This window comes from Ovis aries, chromosome 3, assembly GCF_016772045.2.
Source record: "Ovis aries strain OAR_USU_Benz2616 breed Rambouillet chromosome 3, ARS-UI_Ramb_v3.0, whole genome shotgun sequence".
Classification (NCBI taxonomy): domain Eukaryota; kingdom Metazoa; phylum Chordata; class Mammalia; order Artiodactyla; family Bovidae; genus Ovis; species Ovis aries.
The window spans coordinates 68,773,879-68,798,317 of record NC_056056.1 but is presented as its reverse complement, the minus strand read 5'-3'; the positions used below and the strand labels follow the sequence as shown (position 1 = coordinate 68,798,317).

Below are 24,439 nucleotides of genomic sequence, written 5' to 3'. Positions count from 1 at the left end.
ACAAAGGGTACATGCTGTTATTCAATGCTAAGTGTGTAAATTCTAATGTTTACTTACTGGTAGTGTTGATGCTAAAAAATACAGTTTCATAGTATTGGTATCTCATTTTGCCTCTAGAGCACAGTTCAGAATCACTGAACTAAAGCACCTGAGACTTTTAAAATTTATTTTTAAGATTCAGTGATATACCAATAATAGTTTCCTTTAGCCATATTTTCCCATACCAGGATTTCTAGTTGTAGGCATCCTTAAATAAGATTTCCTAGGACTAGAGTATTTTAACAGGTAAGTATCAGTTAAAGCTTGGTAGAGCTTTTTGACCAGTAGTGAGTGATGAACTATACCTTCAGTAAAAACTAGTTGCTCTATAATAAGACAAAAACATTTAATCATTTATATATCTTTAAATAATTTTAAAATCCTGGGTCCCAAGAAGTCTTGGCTGGAACTTCTTTTTCTTCATAACAAACAATAGCATCTCCCACTTTAAATTCTATCGTTTCTTCATCCAAACTAAGACCACAATCCATTCCAGTTTTGACAACTGAAGTATCATCTTTATGGTGTTTCAGTGAAAGTAACGAGCCTTTAGGGGAAAAAAGAAAATGCATGGTTCATACAGTCAAAATAAGTATTCAGCAAGTACTGTTGTCTGCTTACAAGGAAAATTATACTGAAATTGTTACAGGTTTTACACTTCCATGTTACATGATGGGGCTAAATACCAAGGAAAGGGAGGAAAACTTACATGGCTGTAGTAATCTTCCTTTTTTAAAGCTAACACTGCACGGGATGAGGTGGTTCTCAGGACTTCGATGAGCTAAACCAGCATGACACTGCAGACAAAGGTGGTTGCTGCTGCTGCTAAGTCACTTCAGTTGTGTATGACTGTGACCCCATAGACGGCAGCCCACCAGGCTCCCCCGTCCCTGGGATTCTCCAGGCAAGAACACTGGAATGGGTTGCCATTTCCTTCTCCAAGGCATGAAAGTGAATGTGAAGTCGCTCAGTCCTGTCCGACTCTTAGCGACCCCATGGACTGCAGCCTACCAGGCTCCTCCCCCCCATGGTATTTTCCAGGCAAGAGTACTGGAGTGGGTTGCCATCGCCTTCTCTGCAAGCAAAGGTGGTTAGAGGATGGAAATAAGTAGACGTGGCTGGAAAGGGCTTCCCAGGTGGCCCTAGTGGTAAAGAACCTGCCTGCCTGGTGCAGAATATAAGACAGGTTCAGTCCCAGGGTCTGGAAGATTCCCTGGAGAAGGGCATGGCAACCCACTCCAGTATTCTTGCTGAAAAACTGGACAGTCTGGTGGGTCTTAGTCTGCAGGGCCACAAAGAGCCGGACACAACTGAAGCAACTCAGCACACATGGCTGGAAAGGTAGTTTGGGGTCACTTTTTAGAACCTTAGAAAATCAAGACTGGGGAACTAACAATCCTGTGGGAATCACTGAGACTGGAGGCCAGATAGGAGTTAGTAAGAGGTGACCTGAGACTCTACCCTAAGACTAGGGCAGTGAAAGACCGCAGTAACCCATTATCAGGTTTTTAGTGACTGGATATGATAGAAACAGTTTTATGTTGCTTACCCTTCCAAATAACATGTCCATTGCGGATTAACTTAAATTTTTTTTGCTTTTCTATCTGTCCCTTTTGGACTCTGCAGCCAGCCACAGGAACTTTTTTCTTCCCTTCTGTTATAGAGAAGGTAGCTAGTATAGAAGCCTCACCTTTAGGAAGAAGAGAACATTAAGTATACTGAAAACAGAAATTCTGACAAATACATAATTTCTGACATTCTGCACAGCAAGAATTAAAGGCATGAGGAAAATATACAAACTCTGGTAAAGAAGTCCTGATTTTCTCTGACTCCACCACTCTTTTTCCTGACCAATATTAGAAATAAAAGCATAAAAATCCTTGGAAATGTACTTACCAAAAGAATGAACATAAGAAACACGGTTACTGTTTTGGCTGAATAAAATGCAGTAGAAGATGCTAACAGTTGACTGTAAAATGAGTGTAATTTATGTCCACTTCGTGAAAAGCTAGTCATCCTTTAATCCAGTTTCTCAACTGGATCATCTTACTAAGCTCACCACTGGTAGATTATATACACTTAAGAGTACTAAATCTCTGACTCAATTTTTTTACTGACTGAAATTTGAAACATTCCAATACGACATGGTATCACACACTAGAATGTACTAGTCTTCTAGAGTTAGTGCTATTTGGTGTTCACTTCCTCCTAGAAATCCTCATATGACTTTTCCAAATTGCTCTTAGCACAAGAACATAACAAATCTCTGTGATCATGTTTAGCAGGTCAGAAGAGCCTAAAATAAATCTGCATTGTGGACCAAAAATGCAAATACTGAGTCTCATCACGAGGAAACAGACATCCAAATTAAAGTACATTCAACAAAGTCACTGGCCTATAACACTTAAAAAATGTCAAGGTCAAAAAAGACAAGAACAGGGAACTTCCCTGGTGGTCCAGGGGCTAAGACTCCATGCTCCCAATGCCGGGGGCCCAGATATAATCCCTGGTCAGGGAGCTGGATCCCACATGCTGCAACTAAGAACCAGGGCAGCCAAATATTTTTTAAAAAAAGAAAACTTAATCTGTCATCCTGAACCAGGGGGAAAATATATACCTATAGTACATTATAGAAACAATGAACATGGACTGTTGACTTACAGTATTAATGTTCCATTTCCTAAGTTTATATTTGTTCTGTGGTTTTATAAAAGAACATCCTTGTGCTTAGAAAATAAACACCGGGTAGGCCAAAATGTTTGGATTTTATATACAAACTTTTTGGTCAACCCAGTATTTAGGGGCAAATGAATACAATACCTCAAATTTACAATTAAATGGCCCAGAAAAAAAAAAAAAACAGTGAGTGTGTATGGAGGAAGGGGGTGGACTAAAGCAAATGGGGCAAAATGGAAACAACTGAACTGGAAGCGAGTTCCTTATACTTTTCCAGTAATTTTTCAGGAAACTTAAAAACTATCATCAAAAGTTAACCAAGAAAATCTGGATGTGGGGAGGAAAAAACATAAAATGATTCAGTCCATCTTAAATAAATTTAGCCTTTAATCTGGCCAAAGGATATATTAGAAAAAATAATTTTAAATGTTAAATATTTAATGTAAGTTTTCTTCTCATGGTGGATTTCTCTGCCAGTTGCAGGACACAATCAATGGCTCCTTCCACAACACTATTAACCTTTATGCCTCCATCCAGTCTACTTTGTATTATGAGTCGTTTATGTCTTAACTAGAGGGCACGTTCTTACTGCCTTATTGCCTTTATATCCTCACAGCCAAAGCATAACACTTTACAGAGGCCAGGTGTTTATAATTCAGATGAAATTATGCTGAATCCTTATCTACAGTAGTCATTTTTTCTAGAACACAGGATATGTGTTGGAACAGTGAACATATTTAAACAGTGAAATACATTTCCCCTTAAACTTTGCTTTCAAGTGTTACTCACAGCAGGTAAGGTATGAATGTTTAGAAGTACCATTCAGTGAACACTCACCTATTGGGTGCTCTTCCACAATGCAGGGCAATCTGCTGTTCAGTTCTTCCTGCAAATCTTCAATAAGATGGTAAATGACTTTATGAAGTTTAATTTTTACTCCTTTTTTTGCAGCCAACTGCTGGATAACATTGCCTGCATTCACATTGAAGCCGTATATAACACCTGGAAAGCATAAATAAAGTAGCAGAAATATTGCATTAAACAGTCTTTCAAGCAAAAACTCAAATCTTAAGTTTTTGCTTCTACGTATGTTAAAAGCAAGTAGGAGAGATAAATTCTATAATATTTTCTCATGAAAGCTAGTTTTCAAATTAATAAAAATATTTTATAAATTCTGTTATGTCTTACTAAACAAGGAAAATTTCTTTGACTTTTAAGTGTCCTTTATGATGTTTAATGTTCATTTAGGAAACATTTAAAGTGCCTAAAATGTGCAGGGTGATATGCTAAATGTTAATTTTTACACCAGGGAAATAAGAAAAAAAATGATTATAGCTGAAATATTATTACATTATTTTAATAACTGTTATTAATTATAATCTTATAGCCTACAACTTTTGTGGTTTGCTCTGAAGTATTCAGCTGACCAAAAGATGTTCAAAAACACATGACCCTTGAGCAACACAGGTGTTAGGGATGCTAATCCTCCAGACAGTTGAAAATCCAAGAGTAACTTACAGTTGGCCCTCCATATAAATGTGGTTCCCTCACATCCAAGGAGTTAGCCAACCTCAGATCTTGTAGTACTATAATATTTACTACTGAAACAAATCCATGTATAAGTGGACCCACAGTTCAAAACCATGTTGTTCAAGTGTCAACTGTAGTTACTTAATTAGAAAAGTTCAAGAGTTATTTAAGAAATGAAAGAAGTACCATGGAGCTGACCATTTTACCAAAGAACAAATGGGGGAAGCAAAAGCAAAACACTTTCCTTAAACAAGTGAAAAAATTAAAGCAAATGGCTTCAGTTCAGTTCAGTTCAGTGGCTAAGTCGTGTCTGACTCTTTGTGACCCCATGAATCGCAGCACACCAGGCCTCCCTGTCCATCACCAACTCCCGTAGCTCACTCAAACTCACATCCATTGCGTCGGTGATGCCATCCAGCCATCTTATCCTCTGTCGTCCCCTTCTCCTCCTGCCCCCTATCCCTCCCAGAATCAGAGTCTTTTCCAATGAGTCAACTCTTCGCATGAGGTGGCCAAACTACTGGAGTTTCAGCTTTAGCATCAGTCCTTCCAAAGAACACCCAGGACTGGTCTCCTTTAGGATGGACTGTTTGGATCTCCTTGCAGTCCAAGGGACTCTCAAGAGTCTTCTCCAACACCACAGTTCAAAAGCATCAATTCTTCGGTGCTCAGCCTTCTTCACAGTCCAACTCTCACATCCATACATGACCACAGGAAAAACCATAATCTTGACTAGACGGACCTTAGTTGGCAAAGTAATGTCTCTGCTTTTGAATATACTATCTAGGTTGGTCATAACTTTCCTTCCAAGGAGTAAGCGTCTTTTAATTTCATGGCTACAGTCACCATCTGCAGTGATTTTGGAGCTCAAAGAAATAAAGTCTGACACTGTTTCCACTGTTTCCCCGCCTATTTCCCATGAAGTGATGGGACCGGATGCCATGATCTTCGTTTTCTGAATGTTGAGCTTTAAGCCAGCTTTTTCACTCTCCTCTTTTACTTTCATTAAGAGGCTTTTTAGTTCCTCTTTTCCACTTTCTGGCATAAGGGTGGTGTCATCTGCATATCTGAGGTTATTGATATTTCTCCCAGCAATCTTGATTCTAGCTTGTGCTTCTTCCAGCCCAACGTTTCTCATGATGTAATCTGCATATAAGTTAAATAAGCAGGGTGACAATATACAGCCTTGATGTACTCCTTTTCCTATTTGGAACCAGTCTGTTGTTCCATATCCAGTTCTAACTGTTGCTTCCTAACCTGCATATAGGTTTCTCAAGAGGCCGGTCAGGTGGTCTGGTATTCCCATCTCTTTCAGAATTTTCCACAGTTTATTGTGATCCACACAGTCAAAGGCTTTGGCATAGTCAATAAAGCAGACATAGATGTTTTTCTGGAACTCTCTTGCTTTTTCAATCATCCAGCGGATGTTGGCAATTTGATCTCTGATCCCTCTGCCTTTTCTAAAACCAGTTTGAACATCAGGAAGTTCACAGTTCCCATATTGCTGAAGCCTGGCTTGGAGAATTTTGAGCATTATTTTACTAGCATGTGAGATGAGTGCAATTGTGTGGTAGTCAGGAGAAAAACATAATCACCTTGAAAATCTTGTCATTAAGAAATCATTCAACACACAACACTATCTACATTAATAGTATAGTCAGTGCCCATAAAGTACTTTGAAATAGCCAGTATTATGGAAGACCATTTCAGTAGTAGAGGTAACAACTAATTCTAATCAAGTTAGGTCATGAAGTACCTCCTTCCTAAATGATTCACTAATTCAATAAAATTGGAGCTTTGCCTAGATGTTAAACCTAGTCAAAGTCACAGTCATGCAATCATGATTCCCCATTCTGTATAACGTAAGTTTGACTTATAAATAGTCCCCTTGCCTTCGAGGTATTTAAAGCTAAAAGGAGCTTTTGATCTAAGAAAAATATAATATATAAAATTACAAGTGAACAAAAATAGGCAGTCTCTAAAAGAAAACACTGAATAGGCTGTCTGCAGATTTCAGGAGCATTCAAAAGTGTAAGTGAAAGAGAGAACCAAGCTTGGGTTTGGTTCAGGAACTGGGCAAGATGAGGTGGCAGTAATGGTACACTGGGGAAAAAAACATTAAGAGAAACTACTGGGGCCTGAAATAGTTCCCCAAGATTTCAGTACAACAATGACAAGCGGGGCTGTGCCTGCAGTAGGAAACTTCCTGTGCAACATGCAGCCGCCAGCTGGGACTGGACTGCCAGCAGGAAGGGGAATGCGGATGCGGAGTAAATGTCAGGTGTCAGCAGCCCAGCAACAAAAGACAAAAGTGAAAGGTTCAGAGTGTGTTCTAGGGAACACTGTTAAACAGGAAATGGAAAACTTACCATGAAATGTTTCAGCAAGTTTGACATCATTTTCACTAATATCACCCACACCAAAATGTACCAATTCTAGTTCACACTCATGTGAAGCATCATAGGTATCCATAATGTTCAAAATGGCTTCAACAGAACCATCAACATCACCTAAATGCAGCAAAAGTTTAAAAGTATTGATGTTAGGAGTTAGGAATTAACAGACTCAAAAATTATAATAATCTTTTTAAAGCAGTAACAAAAATGGCATTTACCATGGAATATATTCTTATTTAGGTTTAGCATGATAAATACCTTCTTAGCTGAACGAAGTATAATGAACCAGATATACATTTACAGCAAAAGTCACAAGAAAATTGTTTAAGGAAATCTCCCCCAGTGAAGGCGGGCAAAAGGTACAAAATTCCAGCTATAAATAAATATGTAATGGGGATGCAATATATAGCATAGTGACTATAGTTAATAATACTGCATTGCTTATTGGAAAGCTGCAAACAGAGCAAATCTTAAAAGTGTTCAAGAAAAATTTTATAACTATGTATCAGTGAGAGATGCTAACTAGATTTACTATGGTGGTCATTTCACCATATATACAAATATTGAATCATTATGAAAATGTTACATGTCAACTATATCTCAGCTTTTAAAAATTCCCTTCCAAAATACTGAAATCATTTCAGCTTATGGCCCAAATTAATGAGAGAATGACAAAATATGAAAAAATGGCAAAAAAAAAGAGTTGTAAAGTAAAATCTTTTAAAAGTCACCTTTAACAATTATAGGAAGTACATTTGAATCTCTTTCTAGTTTTTCTTTCAGCTTTAAGGGTTGCTGCTCTTTTTTTTCTTTGTACTTTATATATGATCTCTCCTTCCAGTGCAAAGTGCCATACTTCTCGCGGTCTTTCCGATGTGCTTCTTGGTGTTCCTTTCGCTTTTCTTCTATTAATTTTAAATCCTCTTTATTTTTCTCCTGTTCTTGCTCATACTTTCTCCAGTCAACAACTTCACGTGCCCTTGGCTTTATAGGGGGAGAAAGGGAATTACTTAACTGAACAGAAACCAATAACTGCTGGTTTTTTCCTCCACTATAAAATTAGCTTAACTCATATATGAAACCACTAATTAAAACTTTAATATGGAGGCTTTGTGTAAATTTGAAATTATTTAAAAATCCAATCTTAAATTGCTAAAAATTCTATAGCCAAACTCTAAAATGACATCACTGGTCACTCACACATGTTATACTACTGGATTAACATTACTTATTTTGTATTGTAATATTATAGACTGACATTTCAAATCACTATATCATATTCTATATTATAGGAATTAAGCTTGATATACCTCAGATTCTACTTCAAGAATTTCATCTCCTGCAGAAGGGAGGTCTCTCCAGCCTACGATTCCCACTGGCATGCTAGGACAGGCTTCACTGACTGCTCTGCCATTTTCATCAAACATTAAGCGTACTTTTGCCCAACTCTTTCCAGCAACCAGAATGGAGCCTTTTCTCAAAGTTCCTCTTTGAATTATAGCTGTAGTAACAGGACTAATATGAAAAAAAAAGCATATATTCTTAATGCCATAATCAGGATGTAATAGCACTTTCTCAAGTAAAGATACCTTTAAGAGATTACAAAATATTTATTAATATGAACCAACAGGGTTAATTCCACCACTTCTTAACTTCTCAAATAATTTTTCATACTATTTGCTGTTCAGTTGCTTATTCGTGTCCAACTCTTTGTGATCCCATGGATTGCAGCACACCAGGCTTCCCCTTCCTTCACCATCTCCCAGAGTTTCCTCAAACTCATGTCCACTGAGTCAGTGATGCCACCCAGCCATGTCATCCTATATCGTTCCCTTTTCCTCCTGCCTTCAATCTATTCAATTTTCATACTATAAAAACATTTTTCATAATAGTGACCTACGTGTCCATTAATGGAAGAATCAATAAAGAACATGCAGTATATACATATAATGCAGTATTATATAACCTTAAAAAAGAAAAAAACCCTGTCACATGCTAGAATATGGATGAACCTCCTAAACGAACATTATGCTAAGTGAAATAAGTTAGTCAAAAAGGACACTATTATATGATTCCACTCATACAAAATATCTGAAGCACTGCAAATCACAGAAACACTGCTGAAAGGTGTTGCCAAAAGGTGGGGGGAGGGAAAGGGGAAACTAACACTATATGGGAATAGTTTGTTTTGCAAGATGAAAAATTTCTAGAGATCTGTTGCAAAACAATATGAATATACTTAAGACTACTGAACTGTACGTTTAAAAATGGTTAAGATGGTGATTTAATATTACGTACCTTTTACCACAATTTAAAAAAAGAAGAAAACACACACAAAAATATTTCTTGTAAGGTTATGGTGGTGAAGGGTGCAGATAGCTGAGTATTTTGACAAAATCCTAATCCTCTTTCTATAACTAATAAGTAGTGAAAAGACCTCTTCTGCTAATAAGGAGGGAAATTAAAAATGAGAACACTATTCCAACAATCTTACTATATATTAATGGGTAAGGACATAAAGGATTTAGAAATCCAAAAATGCAACAATTGCTATTTCATTCTAATTGATGTTAGCCTATAAGAATTTACCAATTCAGCTAAGTCAGTGGGGAAAAAACCAAAAATCAGATTGAACTACTAAGTCACCTAAATAGGACTACTAAATGTATACCCATAGTTGCTATGGTCTCTTGATAACTGCATGTTGGGTTCTGTGTGCCAGTGCAATAAAAAGCTTTTAAAAACAAATGCTTTGAAAATACTGTTCATGTGTTAACAATAATATGTAATACATATAATAATATACGGTTATATAATCAGGTCACAAAAACAATGAAATAAAATTATTAGAAAGTATGCATTTTAACAGACCTACCCTCTTCCTTTGTCTGTGAAAGATTCTATTACTGTTCCTTCAACTGCACCAGTAGGGTCTGCTTTCAATTCCAACATTTCTGCAAGAGCAATAGTTGCCTCTGCCAAAGCCATCATGTTTTCGCCCTTAGAAACAAACAAAAAAAGAGTTGTTAATATACATTAACAAATATTATCTGTAAATGTAAATACCAGGATCAGAAAGTCAAACAATCCCTGACTGCGATACTTTTCTCTTTAAGCATAAAAACCAGGAATTAACCTATAAGAAGGAAAGAAGGATAGAAGGGAGGGAGGGAGGAAAGGAAGGAAGAAAAGAGAGATGCAAGAAAAATCTGACCCTGGGACAGATCTTGCAAGGAACGGTGCCTGTATTATTTTTCAAAGAATAGGTACTAGTGCTTGTCAATACCTTTTTATAAACATATGCTTCTTTCACCCTCATTCCTTAATCTGTTTCTAAAGATGAGTTTTCTTCCTCTCACTTTCTTTATAATGCTACTTTACCTTTGAAGTTCTAGCCAATTAAATAAGCTTTCACTGATTCTGTTTTGATCACTCAAGAATTCAATGAAATATTACTTATTCTTATTAACTAAATGAGGAGACAAAGCACTGACTAGACCCAGGCTGTAAGCTCACTCTAACTACTCAGCTGTGAAACCTTGAAAATCACTTCACCTCTCTGCATTGGTTGTTATTATTCAGTCACGCAGTTTTGTCCAATTCTTTGTGACCCCATGGACTGCAGCCCACCCAGCTCCTCTGTCCATGGGATTCTCCAGGCAAGAACACTGGAGTGGGTGTACATTTCCTTCTCCACTCTCTGAATTGCCTTTCCTCAATTGTAAACTGAAGGAGCTAGATTAGATGGCTCTTTCACCTTTAATGATCTCTGTTTATTGTGCTTTCTAAGGCTCCAAGATCATGTAGCTGATTAACTAGTGATGAAACTGGAATTGATGAGCAAGAGAGTTTTCCATTGTCCATGTCAGCTAAGTATGAAACAATTGTTACATAGTTACAAAGTATGAAACAATAGAAACAACCTTAACAAAATGAGTTAAACACTCTGCTTAGTTAGTTCAGTTGCTCAGCCGAGTCCGACTCTTTGCGACCCCATGAATCGCAGCACGCCAGGCCTCCCTGTGCATCACCAACTCCCAGAGTTCACCCAAACTCATGTGCATCAAGTCAGTGATACCATCCATCCATCTCAGCCTCTGTCGTCCCCTTCTCCTCCTGCCCCCAATCCCTCCCAGCATCAAGGTCTTTTCCAATGAGTCAATTCTTCGCATGAGGTGGCCAAGGTATTGGAGTTTCACCCTCAGCATCAGTCCTTCCAATGAACACCCAGGACTGGTCTCGTTTACCCATCTACTTAATCCCTAATATTTATTTCAATTTACAAAATGCTGCTCTGAAAAGCAGAGTTGGGGTTGTTTCTTTGCATGTAAAGTCCCCTATTCCTTCTTGAAAAAGAAGGCCTCATCTTACTTCCCTGCTACTCTCTTACCTCCACTCCCCAGGAATCATATCTGCCATGCCTTCAAATTTACGTAAGCAGAGTCACATCTATCTATGCACTCATCTGATGGTATCTAGGCAGAAAAAGCAGTCATGTCTTCAAATGTTCTCTTCTTGCCATCCAGTTTTCAGAGTGGAGTAAAAGTCAAGGTACAGTAGAAAGATAAAAAAGTAAGGTGGCATTTTATGAGTTTCAGAAAAAAAGAGGCAAGGTTTTTAATGGAGGCATAACTTCTAATCATCTTAGAGGAACAAATTTAGGAAAAGTAAAGATAAAATGAGGCTTAACTGGAGGAAGGTGGCCAAATAAAGTAAAATTTCTTCAGTGAATGATCAGAAGGAAAAAAGTCCATATTATGAGTAAACCATCAAAAATGGTCAGAATGAACAAAAAAGAAAATTGTTACTTAGTAGCTACCTGTAGAGGACAAGAAAATTGGAAAGTGCTGTCACAAAACAGGTACTGAGTTTCTTTGGTGTTTTTTTATCCAGAAAAGAATAACTAGTAATTTAATGGGCTTCCCTGGTGGCTCAGTGGTAAAGTATCTGCCTGCCAATGCAGGAGACAGGGCTTCGGTCCCTGATCAGGAAGATCTCACATGCCAAGGAGCAACTAAGCCCACGCGCCCTAACTACTGAACCTGTGCTCCAGAGCCCAGGAACAGCAACAAGAGAAGTCACTGCAGTGAGAAGCCTTCACATCACAACTAGAAAGTAACCCCTGCTTGCCAAAACTAGAAAAGCCTGAGCAGCAAGAAGCCCCAGGACAGCAAAAATAAAATGAACAGATTTAAAAAATTATTTTAAAAAGAATAATTGGTAATGAACAGAAAATGGAATTCATCACAAATAACACTATAAAACTTATAGTAATTTAACTCATAGAAGCATCGGGTCAATCAATAACAGAATGAATCCAAATGTTACAACACTGTATTAGTAAAAAGTTTTATTTGTTTAAATCTTTCTTAAGTGCCCTAAGACCTAGTCTATAACTTTCCACTTAAAAACAGGCACTTTTTATTACCAACCAAATTTCATTTCTGCTTAAAATAGTCTTTAGCCTACTAAAACTAAATCTATAGTTGGCTAAAGACTATTTTAAGCAGAAATGAAATTCGGTTGGTAATAAAAAGTGCCTGTTTTTAAGTGAATTATCCTATCTATTGGAGAAGGAAATGGCAATCCACTCCAGCACTCTTGCCTGGAAAATCCCATGGACGGAGGAGCCTGATAGGCTACAGTCCATGGGGTCGCAAAGAGTCGGACACGACTGAGCGGCTTCACTTCACTTCACTTCATCCTATCTAATCCTACAACATTTACCACTTACTCTCCTCATTCTAAGTATCTCATAGTAAGTAAAGCACAGTTTAAACCTGATTCTTGTGGACTGGTGACTGACCTTTCTGAGACTAATTTCTAATCTGCCAAACCAGGATAAAGATACCAGCTTTGCTGAGTACTGAGAGAATTTTTAAACGATGACAGAAATTCTGTGGGTCAAAATGTTCTTGAGCTACAAGGCATCCTGTGCATTTCACGCAGCACTTTCATCTGAACACACCTGTACTTACCGTGAGTGCAGAGATGTGCACTGCTTGAACGTCACCTCCATAATCCTCACACACCACATCGTACGCTAGCAGTTCTTTCTTCACTTTCTCAGGATCCGCCTCAGCTTTGTCACATTTGTTTATGGCAAGGACAATAGGAACTGAAAGAAACAGAGTTAAGAGTGCAAATGATGGCACTTCAACTCCAGGTATTCACATCAAAACACAAAATTTTCTGGCTTTCTCTTGACTCAGTGACTGTATTTATCTAACAAAACACCCACTTTAGACCGACTCTATCCTGCTTTCTACACATGAAGAATTCCAGATAAGAGATGTCAAAACAGCAAGTGTAAGATTCTAAATTAAGACTAGACAATTAATGATGATTAAAAAACAAAACCACAACAGTATTAAGGGCAGAGAAAGGCCTATCCTTAAACCTGAAAGCAGGATTAGCAACTATACTAGAGATAATTTCCAGAAAAAAAGATCAAGAGAAGACTCTAATTCAACTCCACCACTAGATCACCCTTTCATGGGTCACTGCCTCGTCATGGTGAAGGGGCTTGTGTAACTCAATGAAGCTATGCAGGGCCACTCAAGATGGACAGGTCACAGTGGAGCGTTCTGACAAAACATGATCCACTAGAGGCGGGAAAGGCAAACCACTGCAGTATTCTTGCCTAGAAAACCCCATGAACAGTATGAAAAGGCAAAAAGATATGACACCGAAAGTGAGCTCCACAGAACAGAAGGTGCCCAATAGGCTACTGGGGAAGAGCGGAGGACAGTTACTCCAGAAAGAATGAAGCAGCTGGGCCAAAGCAGAAATGACTCTCAGTTGTGGATGTATCTGGTGATATAAGTAAAATCTGACGCTGTAAAGAACAGTATTGCATAGGAACCTGGAATGTTAGGTCCATGAATCAAGGTAAATTGGAGGTGGTCAAGCAGGAGATGGCAAGAGTAAACATCAGTATCTTAGGAATCAGTGAACTAAAATGGACGGGAATGGAAGAATTTACTTCAGATGACCATTAAATCTACTACTGTGGGCAAGAAACCCATAGAAGAAATGGAGTAGCCCTCATAATCAACAAGAATCTGAAATGCAGTACTTGGGTGCAATCTCAAAAATGACAGAATGATCTTGTTTTATTTCCGAGGCAAACCATTCAACATCACAGTAATCCAAGTCTATGCCCCAACCACCTATGCCAAAAGGGCTGAAGTTGATCAGTTCTCTGAAGACCTACAAGACCTCCTAGAACTAACACCTAAAAAAGGTGTCCTATTTATCATAAAAATTGGAATGCAAAAGTAGGATGTCAACAGACACCTGGAGTAACAGGCAAGTTTGGCCTTAGAGTACAAAATGAAGCAGGATAAAGGCTAACAGAATTCTGACAAAAGAATGCACTGGTTATAGCAGACATTCTTTTTCAACAACACTAGAGACGTCTTTACATATAGACATCAGCAAACGGTCAATACAGGAATCAGATTGATTATATCCTGGTGGGCTGCTGTCAATGGGGTCACACAGAGTCGGACACGACTGAAGCGACTTAGCAGCAGCAGCAGCAGATGAAGACAGAGAAACTTTAAACAGTCAGCAAAAATAAGACCTGGACCTGACTGTGGCTCAAATCATCAGCTTCTCAGATCAAAATTCAGACTTAAACTAAAGAAAGCAGGGAAAACCACTAGGCCAGTCAAGTACAACCTAAATCAAATCTTCTATGAATATACAGTGGAGGTGATGAATAGATTCAAGGGATTAGCTCTAGTAAACACAGTGCCTGAAGAACTATGAACAAAGGTTTGCAATACTGTACAGGAGGCAGTGAACAAAACCATTCCAAAGAAATAGAAACGCAAGAAGGCAAAGTGGTTGTCTGAGGCCGCCTTACAAATAGCTGAGGAAATAAGCAAAAAGCAACAGAGAGAGGGTAAAGGTACACCCAATTGAACCCACGGTTTCAAAAAATAACAAGGAGAGACAAAGGCCTTCTTCAGTGAACAATGCAAAGAAATAAGAAGACAACAGAAGGGGAAAGACTAGACATCTCCTCAAGAAAACTGGAAAATACCAAAGGAATGCATCCAAGACGGGTATAAGGAAGGATAGAAATGGTAAAGACTCAATAGAAGCAGAAGAGATCAAGAAGAGATGGCAAGAATACACAGAACTGTACAAAAAATTCTTAATGAATTGGATAACCAAGATGGTGTGGTCACTCACCCAGAGCCAGACATTCTGGAGTGTGAAGTCAAGTGGGCCTTAGGAAGCACTGCTGCCAATAAAGCTAGTGGAGGTGATGGAATTTCAGCAGAGCCATTTCAAATTCTAAAAGATGATGCTGTTAAAGTGCTGCATTCAATATGTTAGCAACTTTGGAAAACCCAGGAATGGCCACACAACTGGAAAAGGTCAATCTTCATCCCAGTTCCCAAGAAGGGCAACACTAAAGAATGTTCAAACCATTGGACAATTGCACACATCTCCCATAGTAGTAAGGTTATGCTCAAAATCCTTCAAGCTAGGCTTCAGCAGTATGTGAAGCAGGAACTTCCAGATGTTCAAGGTGGGTTTAGAAAAGGCAGAGAAACCAGAGATCAAATTACCAACATTTGCTGGATCATAGAGAAAGCAAGGGAATTCCAGAAAAACATCTACCTTTGTTTCATTGACTACACTAAAGCTTCTGACAGCGTGGATCACAAAAAACTGTGGAAAACTCTTAAGGAGATGGGAATAACAGACCACCTTACCTGTCTCTGGAGAAGGAAATGGCAACCCACTCCAGTATTCTTGCCTGGAGAATTCCATGGACAGAGGAGACTGGTAGGCTACAGTCCATGGGGTCGCAAAGAATAGGACATGACTGAGTGACTAACACACACTTTACCTGTCTTCTGAGAAACCGTACGTGGGTCAAGGAGCAGCAGTTAGAACCTTATTTGGAACAACTGACTGGTTCAAAACTGAAAGGAGTATAAGGCTGTATACTGTCACCCTGTTTATTTAACTTGTATTAGAGTATATCATGAGAAGTGCTGAGCTGGATGAGTTACAGGCTGGAATCAAGATTGCTGGAAGAAGTATCAACAGCCTCAGACATGCAGATGATACCATCCTAATGTCAGAAAGTGAAGATGTCTTGATAAAGGTGAAAGAAGCGAGTGAAAAAGCTGGTTTAACACTCAACATTCAAAAAACTAAGATAATGTCATCCAGTCCCATCACTTCATGGCAAATATAAAGGGGAAAATGTGGATGCAGTGAGATTTCCTCTTCTTAGGCTCTAAAATCACTGCAGATGGTGACTGCAGCCATGAAATCAGAAAATGATTGCTTGTTGGCAGGAAAGCTATCACAAACCTAGACAGTGCATTAAAAAGTAAAGATATCACTTTACCAGCAGAGGTCTGTATAGTCAAGGCAATGGTCTTTCCAGTAGTCATATATGGATGTAAGAGTCAGACCATAAAGATAGCAGAGTGTCAAAGAACTGATGCTTTTTAACTGTGGTGCTGGAGAAGGCTCTTGAGAGTCCCTTGGACAGCAAAGAGATCAAACCAGTCAATCCTAAAGAAAATCAACCCTGAATACTCACTGGAAGGACTAATGTTGAAGCTGAAGCTCCAATACTTTGGCCAACTAATGCCAACAGCCAACTCATTGGAAAAGACCCTGATGCTGGGAAAGACTGAAAACGGAAGGAGAAGAGGGTAACAGAGGATGAGATGGTTGGATGGCATCACTGACTCAATGGACATGAACTTGGACAAAATCTGGGAAATGGTGAGGAACAGGGAGTCCTGGCATGCTACAGTCCATGGGGTCACAAAGAGTTGAATACGACTTGGCAACTGAACAACCACCACCACCACTAGATCATCTGCCTCTTCTTTTCGGAAGCTTTTAACTCACTGTTAAAACCCAACATCTCACCAAGGGCTAAGGGTCGTTATTGTAAACTTCCTTTTAGGATTTACAGCAACTCTTTCTTCATACACTTAGCTCAGAGACTGACACACAACAGAGTCTCAATAAATGTGTACTTAATGAATGAATCAAATAATCTTATCATCTACTTATCATTACCAAACATACCCTCTCATTAGAGAACTCACACAAAATACAGATAATTCTCTGGTTAGGTTTCACCAAGTCTACAATGTCAGGCATCAAAGGAACAGAAATTGAAAACAGACAAAAAAGAGCTATGCAATCCACAGCCTACTTTAGGAAAAAGTACATTCTATATCGATGAGCTGTTACTTAACAGGTACAGGAAGCCTGATATAAGGAATTTATCCTGTCTCAACCAACTGCTTTGTTATGGGATCCCTGACAGATTTCTCACTCATATTTGTTACACTCCTTAGGATCATTAAGAACATAGCCCATTCTGTAAAAGCAACTTTGAGAAATTAAAAATTAAAGAGAGGAACACAGAAGCTAGAAGACTGGATTCCAAATGCAGACAGGATGCAAATTTACTGTAATTGGGAGAAGTTCCTGCCACCTTCTAGGTCTTAGTTTTTCTGTTTATGAGATGGAAGAAAAAAAAAAAAAAACTGGACTAGATCAATGACTGTCAACCTTTCTTTTTTAACTTGCCACCAAACCTAAGGGGACATGATGCACTCTGTCAGGTACATTTTCTCAAGACAACAGTATTTTCTCAGTGAGTGTAAGGTCATTTCAGAATAAGAATGAATGTACAAAATGTATGTGTGGTGTTTACTATTACAATTTTTAAATGGAGAAAAAAGGAAGAAGACAGCCAAGTGATTTCCAAAAGCTTCAATTTTATACCTCTGACCAAATAAAAACTTATTTAAAGCAGATGAAGGAAAAGTCTCTTTTTAGAGAAGAATTCTAGATAATAAATGAATAAGGAATAACAATTAGAATATCACTGTTTTGGAATTTAGTCAATGGATACATAGGGGTTCATTATTCTAGGCCTATTTTTTATATCTGTTTTAAATTTCATTGATAGAAATGTTTTCAAAAGTCATTTGATTTGGACTCAGAGGGAGAGGGAGAGGGTGGGATGATTTGGGAGAATGACATTCTAACATGTATACTATCATGTGAATTGAATCGCCAGTCTATGTCTGACGCAGGATGCAGCATGCTTGGGGCTGGTGCATGGGGATGACCCAGAAAGTTGTTATGGGGAGGGAGGTGGGAGGGGGTTCATGTTTGGGAATGCATGTAAGAATTAAAGATTTTAAAATTTAAAAATAAAAACTAAAATTAAAAAAAAAAAGTCATTTGAGACTGTTAAAATTGTTACACCATGCCAAGTAAGTAAACAGTAGAGCAAGGACTATATTTGTGGTCACAAGTCCCAAGTTGAATCCTGCTACACTCTTCTTAGTAGATAATGTCTTTAGCAAAACAATTCAACTTTCTTTGAGCCTTCCCTGTTAAACAGGTATAATAATCCTGGAATTCCCAGGAAGATGAAATGAGCAACATGTAAAAACAGTAACTCTATTTAGCAGATCCTTTAAAGAAAAAAGCAACTTCCTTCCTGATACATGGAAGTCAACCACACAGTACCGTGAGCATCTCTGGCATGCTGAATGGATTCTACGGTTTGTTTCATCACTCCATCATCTGCAGCTACCACCAATATAACGATGTCAGTGACCTGAGCACCTCTGGCTCGCATTGCTGAGAAAGCAGCATGTCCTGGAGTATCAAGAAAGGTTATCTTTTCCCCAGAGGGCAAAGAGACTGTGGAAACAGAAATACAAGATCACTAAGGACTCAAATAAGAACATACATGACGTTATCAACACAATTAATAATTCTTCAAAATAATTTTATTTTTCCCATTAATCTTAATTAGAACAATACAGATCATCAGTCCACAATGAAGTGATAACATACCAGTGAGACCTTTAGAGTTTCTTTTTATGTAATTGTTTCAAACTAAAATTTTCCCTATTTCTAGACTATAGTATAAATGTATAACAGTATATATATAATATAAATGTATATATTATAATAAAATACCAATTGAAATCTAGAGGAAAAAACAGACTAATAGTTGTATAGGCAGCCACTCCTACATTAGCAAACAACAGCTGCACAACTGCTTTGAGCAACAAATGCAATTTAGTACACAGTTAGAAGCTCAGGATTTGAGTCCAATAGCGTCGGGTTTAAATCCTGGCTTTGCCACTTTACTAGCTGTGTACTTTGAAGCAAGTAGCTTAACCTAAACAAGTCTCAGCCTCTTTACATGTATATAGGACTACTAATACCTACCTCATGATGCTGTTGTGAAGATAAAAAAGATAAAGCATACAAGGTTCTCAGAATAGAGCTGGGCACATGCTAGGTGTTCAGCAAATGATAGCTGCTATTGAATTACGAGTAGTAACATTATCACAACCTAGTATTGAAGAGACTTAGGCTCATTGGTCGCAAAGAGTCGGACACGACTGAGTGACTAAACTGAACTGAAGAATAGGCTAGAATAAAAAAGGTATAATTTTCATCTTATACTACATACAAAATAACCTTTACCAGCCACCTGCTGTACATTTCATCTAATGGCTTTAAGCTTTAGCCTTTCTTTTACTTTAAATTTGTATACTCATACTATGAATACCTGGTTTAAGAAAATAATCTGTGGGGTTCCCAAGCACATTGTAAGGTGATTTGTGTTCATACCAAGAAAGGCACCAATGTGCTGAGTGATGCCTCCAGCTTCCATTGCCGCCACTTGAGTTTTTCGCAGTTTGTCAAGTAACGTCGTTTTCCCATGATCAACATGGCCCATTATAGTAACAACTGGGGACCTTGGTATTAATAAAGCTGGATCGGCCTGGGGCCTACAATTAACAGCAAAGGAGTTTCATTTCTTAAACATCAGAAACACTTTATAGCCTATGAACTGATCTGCAGTTACCTCTGTGCACCACCTTTAACAACAAAACCCAACATTCAGCTCTGATTAGATATGACTATCTTCCTCTTCCATGCATACCAGTGACTTACGATGATATATACAATGACTGCCCACCTGCTGTTGGCATCTTAATAACAATGAGTAGAACTGAATGAAATTTTAAAATTCAGGATCAGTATATATAAATCAGCAAACTAAGAAAAATAACACTTAGAGTTTTATAATAACCTGAAAATATACTTTTTGATGCTTTAAGCACTTTGAAGAAAAGTTTAACATATACTCACAGATCATTTTAATTGCAAAAGAAATTTTAAGTCAAATCTTTCCATTAAAAAGTGTGAAAAAAAACCAATGTTGTCTCCTTCCCCCAATTTACACAGTTACATTTTACCTTTTGACAGCATCTTTATTTTCTCTGACTTTGTCTTGTTTTAATTTGCTCCATTTTAACTTCATTCCTGACTTCTTTATCACTTCTTTGATCCAGACTTCATCTAAACGTGAGTGTGTTTCTAGTGAATCTATGTCAACAGCAGTGTTCATTAAAGATTCATATACACAGTCTGGGTGAAACAAGATAAAACCTTTAGGATCATGAATTAAACACAACTAAAAAAAAAAAAAAATCCCAGATGCTGCAACTAAAGATCCTGCATGCCATAACCAAGACCTGGAGCAGCCAAATAAATAATTTTTTTAAGTTGCATTGTTACTACACTGTATTGTAATTGTTATTGTATTGTATAGTCATTACTACAAATATTTTTTTGCCTATACTACACTACAAATATTGTCAAAATGAGTGCAAGAAGAAAATTTGAGAATTACAGATAAACAAAGGGAAAGTAAATGAGTATAAACAGTCTCTCAGTCCAAAAACATCCTTTGGACTTATTCTAATAGCCCACAAGACTTCTGAGAAAGAAAGTTTCATTCAAATTAAAAAAAAAAAATCTTTCCCACTTCTATTAAAACAAAATCTTGGAGAACTATATTTGGCAAAGAGCCAAGAAACTAATTAGGAACTGTCACCTGAAGTGAAAAATATTGGAATTACTTAACATCTTTTTAAACCACCAGTCTAATTTTCATCCCTAAATACCTGAATCTCACTGCAAATAAAATATCAGGTAGTCCATATTTATAGGAAAATATTTTCCTATTTTTCCTTATAAAATTATCTGGCTTACCTATGTCTTTTTCCATTGCTCTGGCCAACTCCTCAACAGTCATTCCAAGCCATACCTCCACCTCCTTTTTAGATTTTGTTGAAGGTAATGGAGATTTCTGTGATCTTTTTTCCTATTAAATATTCAGAATGCATAAAGAAGGAAGAAAAAACTTTGAGATTTATTCTGGAATATATACCACAGTCACGGCTCCTATTTCTACCAACTCTCCTAAGTCGTTAAACCTCAGACTAAAATTTAAAATCCTGCATTTTTAATTCACTGTTATATACTGATATAAGTCATCAAATTCATCAATATGACTAAACAGCTAACTAGAACCTCCCTTCCTCACAAAGATTTATTGCCTGGAGTATAACATCAAGGCATAAAGATTTCATAAATGACAAAAATACTCAAAATGGACTTCTACTCATCAGTATAGGAACTTTCATCTCAGATCAAATAACAGAGAAATCTCTAAATACCTTCTTTGTCACCAGAAGCCTACGCTGAAATAATGCAGCCCTGATGAGTGCATCTGTTTGCCAGGGCCGGGTGTACAGCTGAGCCGTCTGCACTGCATAAGCAGATGAAAACACGTGCCTCCACTGTGCCAACATTCTTCTTTGACACAGGCTGTGCAGCTGCCTACAAATAGTGTGAAACCGTAGCAAGTTCTCCAACTTCAGTATCTTCCGGTTCATGTTTCTCCTAAGAAAAAAAGTTTTAAGAGAGTATTATGTTCAATATTGAAACCAAGTTAGGAAACGTTAATAGGATATGTACCACACGAAAAGCGCTGTGCTAGTGTTTCAACAATGAGTAAAACTGGGTTCCCACCGTGAGAGAGCTCAGAGTCCAGTCAGAGATGGGATGTCGTACCAAGTATTCTCTAGATATTAACTATTACTGCTGTTAATAGTCCTACGATTTTGTACGTCAGGAGAAGGTAATGGCACCCCACTCCAGTACTCTTGCCTGGAAAATCCCATGGACGGAGGAGCCTGGTAGGCTGCAGTCCATGGGGTCGCTAAGAGTCGGACACAACTGAGTGACTTCACTTTGACTTTTCACTTTCATGCACTGGAGAAGCAAATGGCAACCTACTCCAGTGTTCTTGCCTAGAGAATCCCAGGGATGGGGGAGCCTGGTGGGCTGCCGTCTATGGGGTTGCACAGAGTCGGACACGACTGAAGCAACTTAGCAGCAGGAACACTGACATACAATAACTTATAAGGGCTCTTTTTTCTTGAAACATCAACTAACCAAATCATAACTAGAGTGATTTTTTTCACACAAATTTGAACTCAGCTCTTTGCTAAACATCCTTTGTGGGGGCTAGAAGGGGATTATCCCTAGTTTAATATACAACTTCAAAACATGCTATATAAGGGGTCATTATCTGCCTTCTGTTAATCTCTCACTTCACCTCTTACAATCTTATAGTTGCCTCATGCCTACCTCCCAAATTTTTGTTGCTCTGTCCCACATATGATCTCTGATGGTCATCATCTAATCTTTGAACCTTTGCATATGCTTCCTCTACTTGGAAGTGTCTTTCAACCCTAAAATTTTCTGTTCTTCCATAGCTCTTTCCCAAAAAAGGATGTAACAGAGTGGGAAGAAGGCACCCAATAAATACCTACTGAATAACGTTTTCTGATTACTCTTGGATTTTTTTTTTAAGATTTATTTATTTTTGCCTGTGCTGGTCTATGTTGCTGCTCATGGGCTGGCTCTAGTTGTAGTGAGTGGGGGCTACTCTCTAGTTGGGGTGCATAAGCTTCTCACTGTGGTGGCTTCTCTCACTGCAGAGTACAGCCTCTAGGCACAAGGGTTTCAGCAGCTGCACCACGTGAGATCTGCAGCTGTGACTGGGGAGCTCCAGAACACTGGCCCAGTAGTTGCAGTGCATGGGCCTAGCTGCTCCTTGGCATGTGGAATCATCCCGGACCAGGGATCAAACCTGTGTCTCCTGCAGTGGCAGTAGGATTCTTAACCATGAAACCAACAAGGAAGCCCCTGAATATTACTCTTCAGATGAAAGAAGAGTTTATTGAGAAACTCACAATCGAATTCAATAGTACAGCTCAGAACTCAGTAGTAGTACAGTCTTTTCCTCCTTGAGTCTTCTATTTCTTCTGATCACAAGACTGCATTTCTACAGCTTTGTTTTTCAGTGTTTAAAGCAAGAAGCAACTAAAAGAACATAAGAAGTACTACTTTTCTCCTCGGCAAACATTTCCTTAGCACCATCTTCTAGGGACTGCATTTGAGGTTGTTGATTCAAAGGTTAATAAGCCAGAGTCACTTCCTTTGGAGTTCACTGTCCCTAAAATGTTGCAGTATAATGATTCTTAAACACCTCAAGAATGGCACACTTAAACAATCTTATTTGGGTACATTTCCCAGGATGAAGTAGAATGCTCAGGAAGCATGGAATTCCTCGGGCAGGCAGGGGTGTGGGTGGAGTAGATTTTTTTTTTTTTTTTTAATGAGTCTAAAACCAGATTTAACAAGGACACGAGTTAATGCAGTGGTAGGAAAGGTCCTTCATGGAGATTAACCAAAGCACAGATATTTCACTGAGGCAGATATTCGAAAAACACATGGGGGCGGCGGCGCGGGGCGGGGCGGGGGGGGGGGGCGAGCAATAAACCAAATACCCAAACTGGAAGGAAAACTTGCCACTTATTCCAAGCCTCTCGTTTTACAGAAAAGGAAAATGGAGTCCAGAAGGCTCAAAAAGCTTTCTCCAAAGTCATACCGCTAGTTACTGACAGGACTAGAACCCAAGCTTTCTGACTCCCAATTCCGGTGTTCCTTTGCCGCTAGGATATTCTTATTATGGAACCTGAAAAAAAAAAGATGTTGGAAATAATGTAGTTGCGTTGGTCCAAACATCTGAATGAAACAGTTGAAAACCTTGGACTTTATGTGCAAGGTAAAAAGAAGTCACTATACAAGAATGATGGATCTAAGGTAGCTTCACCTGGAACCCTAGGCCAATAAGCCTTGAATACAGCGGAGGCGGGGGACGGGGCGCTCACGGAAAGGAAGCAGCCCTCTGCTTCCGGCTGGATAACTCCTTCATCATGCCTAAAGCAGGGTCACGCACGGATTAGGTGCATCATGGAAAGGCTCCCGAATGCGCAATGTTTCTCATCTGTGCCGCTGACACTTCAGGCCAAACAATACAATACACGCCACCCAGTACGACCCGGCTAAGGGACCCACCCCTCGGCCCCTCACCTAGCTCCTACCTAGGACCCAGGGCTTCGGGATTCTGAAGGGGGCGGAGATCACCTTCCGGACCTGCAGGACAGTCAATCAGCCAGTCCGTCACTGAAACGGTCCCTCTCCGGCTTCCGTTGCCGCCGGAAGCGGCTCTACTCGGAATTCAGAAGTCCCTACTTCGGAACAGTAGCTGTAAAGTTTGTCGAAGGCGTACCGGTGTTGCTGTGCGTGGATGAATAATCGCTTTTACAAATCCCTTCCCCTTCCCTGGTGGCTCAGAGGTTAGACCGTCTGCCTGCAATATGGGAGACCGGGGTTCGATCCCTGGGTCGGGAAGAGTCCCCTGAAGAAGGAAATGGCAACCCACTCCAGTATTCTTGCCTAGAGAATCCCATGAACGGAGGAGCCTGGTGGGCTACAGTCCACGGAGTCGCAAAGAGTCGGACACGACTGAGCGACTTCACTTTCACTTCCTAGAAAGT

The 24,439-nt window shown here is 38.9% G+C and overlaps 1 protein-coding gene across 10 annotated transcripts; it reads right to left on the bottom strand.

Moving 5' to 3' along the window:
• Positions 1-366: 366 nt before the first annotated feature.
• MTIF2 (mitochondrial translational initiation factor 2) lies at positions 367-24,067 on the bottom strand. Of its 10 annotated transcripts, none has more exons than XM_012171319.4 (15): positions 23,984-24,067; positions 22,790-23,574; positions 21,206-21,431; positions 20,739-20,850; positions 19,940-20,111; positions 19,308-19,468; positions 18,186-18,362; positions 12,620-12,759; positions 9,517-9,641; positions 7,952-8,156; positions 7,373-7,625; positions 6,615-6,755; positions 3,553-3,717; positions 1,589-1,729; positions 367-586 (listed from the first exon to the last, which is right to left on the bottom strand). In XM_012171319.4, the coding sequence occupies exons 3-15, from the start codon at positions 21,422-21,424 to the stop codon at positions 414-416; spliced, it is 2,184 nt and encodes a 727-aa protein (XP_012026709.2). In that variant the 5' UTR covers positions 21,425-21,431; positions 22,790-23,574; positions 23,984-24,067; the 3' UTR covers positions 367-413. The 10 variants fall into 10 exon arrangements, with proteins under 10 accessions (XP_012026709.2, XP_042102081.1, XP_012026670.2 ...); XM_042246147.1 differs by having other exon boundaries at positions 23,387-23,574; XM_012171280.3 differs by having other exon boundaries at positions 23,409-23,574.
• Positions 24,068-24,439: the final 372 nt, after the last annotated feature.